This window comes from Chelonoidis abingdonii, chromosome 26 (genome assembly GCF_003597395.2).
Source record: "Chelonoidis abingdonii isolate Lonesome George chromosome 26, CheloAbing_2.0, whole genome shotgun sequence".
NCBI lineage: Eukaryota > Metazoa > Chordata > Testudines > Testudinidae > Chelonoidis > Chelonoidis abingdonii.
The window spans coordinates 6360007-6365296 of record NC_133794.1 but is presented as its reverse complement, the minus strand read 5'-3'; the positions used below and the strand labels follow the sequence as shown (position 1 = coordinate 6365296).

General features: G+C 68.5%; 1 protein-coding gene across 1 annotated transcript in view; it reads right to left on the bottom strand.

Moving 5' to 3' along the window:
* Nucleotides 1–5290, bottom strand: part of ANGPTL6 (angiopoietin like 6) — a 6210-nt gene extending 920 nt beyond the window's left edge. Inside the window, 6 exon segments of the mRNA XM_032793175.2 lie at nt 91–367; nt 728–921; nt 1667–1802; nt 1910–2526; nt 4901–4939; nt 4942–5290. Of these exon segments, the coding sequence (XP_032649066.2) occupies nt 91–367; nt 728–921; nt 1667–1802; nt 1910–2526; nt 4901–4939; nt 4942–5026 (1348 nt within the window). The 5' untranslated portion in view covers nt 5027–5290.

Sequence of the window (5290 nt, the reverse complement as noted above, 5' to 3'; positions counted from 1 at the left end):
CCCCCCCGGTGCCCCCCCAGGACGCTGGGTGCTGTGTCCCCCGGTGCCCCCCATGACGCTGGGTGCTGTGCCCCCCCGGGGACCCCTCACCGCTGTACGCGTCGTGGTCCCGGTCCAGGGTGCTGAAGGGGCGGCCGTCGTGCCAGGCCAGCGAGTCCCCAGCGCTGCCGTGGTACCGGCCCAGCCGCAGCCGGTAGGAGTCGCTCTCGGGCTCCAGGGCGAAGCGGTCGTAGTGGGCATATGCCTGGCGCCCCGCCCAGTCCTCCAGCAGCACCCGCAGCGCGTAGGGCCCCGGGCCCTGCCCTGTCACCCGGCGGGTGCTCTCCAGTCCCAGCCAGTGCTCGCCGTCCAGCGTCCCGAAGCCGTGCTGGGGGGGAGTGGGAGTGAGGGGAGAGACAGGCCTGGGGGGCCCTGGGAGGTGAGTGGGGGGAGGGTAATGGCCAGGGGGGCCTAGGGAAGGAGAGTTGGGGGGACCTTCCCTCGCGTCCCCTTCCTCCACCCCTGGGCTCCGTAGCCAGTTCAGCCCTCGGGCCCCTGCTGTGGGGTGCCATGGGGGCCGTACGGAGCCCAGGCACCGCCCGCCCCACTCGCCACCAGGCCCATCGCTGCGTCACCCCCTTGGTGGGGTCTGACCCCTCCCCTGGTTCTAAACTGCCCCTCTGCCCCCACAGCTTTGTAGCCCCAGCCCCACCCCTGGGGGGCCCCCCATGCCTTGTGCCCCCCGTACCTTGTAGTGGTGCCAGGTGGTGAAGAAGCTGACAGAGCCATCCTGGCGCCGCTGGATCACAGTCCAGCCCCCACCCTCGAGCTCCTGCTCGCACCAGACCTGCAGGGACTGGCCCGCGCCTGCCGGCTGCACCTCATAGACCCCGCTGGCCTCATGCCCGCTGTGCCGCGCCGCCTGGCAGTCACGCCAGGGCCCTGTGCCAGGGGAGCCGCGTCAGAGGGACGGGGCCCCAGAGGCCAGGCTGGCTGCCCCTGCCCCAATACTCCCCCAGGGCAGGGGTTTTGGGGGCACTGCCCTTTGCTACCCACCACCGCCAGGCAGAGGGACCCCCCTTTTGGTCCTGGGGCTGGGATGGGGGAGAAGCGAGCGGAATGGGCGGTTTTCCCCCCTCCCTGTCGGGAACCTCCTAACGCGTCTGGGGGGGCCGGACCTAGGCAGGGCTGGAGGAAGGGCCAGCTTGACACAGCCCTGGCTGGGATGGTTTAGGTGGGGCTGGTCCTGCTCTGAGCAGGGAGTGGGACTAGGTACCTCCCGAGGTCCCTTCCACCCCAATCTTCTGTGATTCGATGAATGGGGTGGATGGGGGGGGCAACCTCTGGCAGGAGGCTGAGGGGGGAAAGGTGGTGCATTGCGGAGGGGGCGAGGTGGGGGTGTTTTATGGCCCTGTCAGCCTGTAAAGCCTGCGGTGAAACCTGGCCCCACATATCCACCCCCCCTCCATGGATGTTCAGCCAAAGCCAGTGGGGGGCGGTGGCACGTCCTAGGCGTGGAGGGGGAGGCCACGGGCCAGGCTCCCCTCCCTCGCCAGCCTGGCTCCTGCCGCAGACGCTCTGCAGCCAGCACAAGGCCTCAGCAGGGAACAGGCCCGGGGGAGGAAGGGGCTGCAATCTGGGTCATGTGTCCCCCGTCTGCCCCCCCCGCTCTGGCCACCCGACTCACCCGGGGCCCTGGGGGGCAGTGAGGGGGGCGCCAGCTCCATCTGGTCCATCTGCAGCTGGGCAGCGGCGTCGAAATACGCCCTGCTCTCGTTGGCGATGCCAGACAGGCGGGGGGGCACGACTGGCACCAGGGGGGGCTGTGAGGAGACAAAGACGGAGCTCTGAGCCTGGGTGCCCCCACCACTTGGGGCACCCCTGCTCGACCCCACCGCTCCCTGTCCCGTTCCCCCCGCCCTGGCGTTACCTGCGGGGGGGGCGGCCCGGCGCCCCCCTGACACCGCCGCTCCAGCTGTGCGATGAGGACGCTCTGGTTGTTGACGAGGGCGGCCAGCGCCTCGTACCGCAGCTCCAGCTGGCGGTAGCCAGCGGCCAGCTGCAGCGCCTGGTCCGAGGCGTTGGCCACGCGCCCCTCGAGCTGGGCCAGCGGCCCGGGCCGCTGGCGCCGCTGCAGGATCTCGTGCAGCAGCTGGGCATAGAGCTGGCCCACGCGGGCATTCATGGTGCGGCTGTCCTTGCGCAGGGCCTTCACCTCGCTCACCAGGGCGCCGTCCACCTCCACCAGCCCCCGCAGCCGCTGCAGCTCGGCCTGCTGCCGGCCCAGCACCTCCTGCAGCGCCCGCATCTCGCTGCCGTTGGGCACTGGCGGCTCGAGGGCGGCTCGCACGCTGCTCCAGCACACGGCTCCCGTGAACTTCTGCTGCGGCATGATGAACGTGTAGGTGCACTTGGCCCCGGCGGGGGGCTCGGCTGCCCGCCCCCCTCGGCTCTGCCCCGGCTCCTCCACACGACTCTCCAAATGCGCCAGCCCCGCCAGGCTCAGCACCAGCAGGGCCATGGGCCAGGGGGCCATGGCGCCGGGCTCTGGGGGGAGAACGGAGCTGAGATGGGGGCACTGGGCTGGGAGTGGTTCCCACCTCTGCCACTGCCCTGCTGGCTGACCTTGGGCAAGTCCCCTCCCCACTGCGTGACTCAGTTTCCCCACCCACCCAGGGGCTGTCTGCATGGCTGGGCAGCGCCTCTGGGTGCTAGTGGTCTAGAACTTATAGAGCAGGGTTCCAGGAACATTTTCTACCTTCACTGAACCCCCCCTTATGGGGGCAGGAGGGGAGAGAACCCAGGAGTCCTGGTTCCCAGCCCCCTGCTCTGCCTCCCAACTCTTCCTTGTGAAGTAATCTCAGTCGGGCCAGGCAGCCTCCTCCCACCCCCACCCGGCACTGCTCAGTCGGGCCAGGCAGCCTGCTCCCCCTCCCCGCCCCCAGCACCGCTCAGTGGGGCCAGGCAGCCTGCTCCTACCCCCACCCAGCACTGCTCAGTGGGGCCAGGCAGCCTGCTCCCCCCCTACCCACTCAGTGGGGCCAGGCAGCCTGCTCCCACCCCAGGCTCTGTTAGTTCCCTGGCGGGGGCGTGGGGTTTCCTGGATACCAGCTCCCTGGGCTCACAGCCCTGGCGGCCCCAGGGCAGCAGCTCGTCACCCGCCTCGCCCCCCACGTCCCAGCTCAGGCCTGGTGCTGGGCTTATCCCTGCCTCTGTACAAGGCTGGCCCCTGACCCCGTTCCCACGCTGCTCTCACCCACTTGGAGGAATGTGCAGGATGCCTGGATTCCTGGGGGGGAGAAGTTGCCCCAGACCCAGCCCCCCATGGAACATGCGTGGCCATGCAAAGAGCTCCACACACCATGGAGAACTCAGCCCTGTCCCCCCTCCCCCGCACAGACCACCAGTGCTAGCCCCATTTGCCAGTGGGGAAACTGAGGCACAGAGTGAAGCTGGGCTTTGCTCCCAAGTTTCACAAATCGGGGTGAAGGTGGGGATAGAGTCCTGGCTCCCAGCCCCCTGCTCTAACCACTAAACTCCACTCGTCTCTTAGAGCTGGGGAGAGAATCCAGGAGTCCTGGCTCCCAGCCCCCCACACACCCCAGCTCTAACCACTAGCCCCGGCTCTGCCAGAGCTGGGGAGAGAACCCAGGAGTCCTGGTTCCCAGTACCCACCCCCTCCAGCTCTAACCACTAGCCCCCACTCCTGGCTGAGCTAGGGACAGGGCCCAGGAGTCTTGATGCCTATCCCCCTTCCCCCAACACAGAAACCCTTCTCCACCCGCTCCCTGGCGTGCAGACGCGACAGGAGCTGGGCCGTTCGCACCCCCCTTGCCCACACACGCGGAGTCACTGCCGGGAAGGAGGGGACTGGCCCTGGTGCCAAACCCCCAGCACATGAGGCGACAATTCCAGCTGCCAGCGAAGGCTTTTCCTAGGGCTGTTTATGGCACCGACCTAGCGCGTGCCAGCCCCCCGGAGCCGCGGGGAGTGCCTGGGTCAGTCCGCACGCTAGGGGCTCGGAATCGGGCCCTCGGCAATGCAAAGCACCAGCTCCACCCACCTGCCCCCACCAGAGCCCCCTTAGCTGGCCCCTCTCCCGAGCAGGGTGGCTCAGGGCTCCCCAGCAGGGCACCCCACTCCCCGGTGCCTGGTCTGAGCGAGGCAGGGTGCCTCCAGCGGTGGCGAGCAGAGGGAGGAAATGCCCCAGCTGCACGTACGGCTCACAGGCTGGGGGAAGGGGACCAGAGTCATCCCAAGTGCCGGGCGCTGCCCAGACCTGACTGAGATCAGGCCCCATTGTACCAAACAGACCTGACGGGGGGGCGATCCTGCAGCACCCACCCCTCATGCAGCATTGGCTGGCAGCCATACCAGGTACACTGGGCAGCAACCACCCGCCCCAGAGCACCCCAGGGTCCCTGCTGAGAGCCTGGCAGGGTACCGGGCCCCCCTGTGGGTCGGTGTTGGCCAGGCAGCCCTGCCTACCGCCCCACAGGCAGCTGGACAGCACCAAACTGGCATCCACAGGAGGGACCCGGCCACAAGCCTTCGCACGGTAATGCCTGCCCTGGGCACGGCCAGACAGCAGAGGGTGGATGACCGGGGGGGGGTGCCCCCTGCCCAGAAACCCCCAGAGGAGAGCGGGGTGCTCCAGGGCGGGTGCTGTGTGGAGCCCAGAGGCACTGCCTGTCTGAGTGTCAGCCCCAGAGAGAGATTCAGGAACCTACCTCCGGGCACATGGACTCAGTGGCAGAGCTCCTGGGGTCCAACCCTGTGGCCTCCCCACAAGCCCCCTGATTGCTGCATCTCCCTGGGGGTGGGGAGGCTGCCATGTTCCGGTTCCTCCCTGGGTTTGCATGTCCCTTCTCAGAGGGGCAGGCCTAGCCCCTGGGGTCACCCATTGGCAGGCTCCACTTACCAGTTACTTCCCAGCACATCTCCCTCGGTCGCAGGGGGGCTCCGGTGCGATCAGTGCTGGGGTGGGCAGGAGGTGGCCAGCGCCGACCTGCGAGGCGGGCAAGGGACAAATGAGGAGCAGACGCATTAGATGTGGAAGAGGCCAGTTAGCACCCACCTAAACTCCTGCCCCCAACCCAGGGACAGAACCCAGGAGTCCTGGCTCCCAGCCCCCCACTCCCCTCCCAGAGCTGGGCTAGAACCCAGGAGTGCTGGCTCCCAGCCCCTCTGCTCCCCTCTCCAAGCCCACGCCCAGGCCGGCCATATGGGCAGGGCTCTCCCGGCAGAAAGCCCGTGACACTAAGCAGAAGCAGAGGCATGGGGATGCCTTTCCTGACCCCCGGCCCCGCAA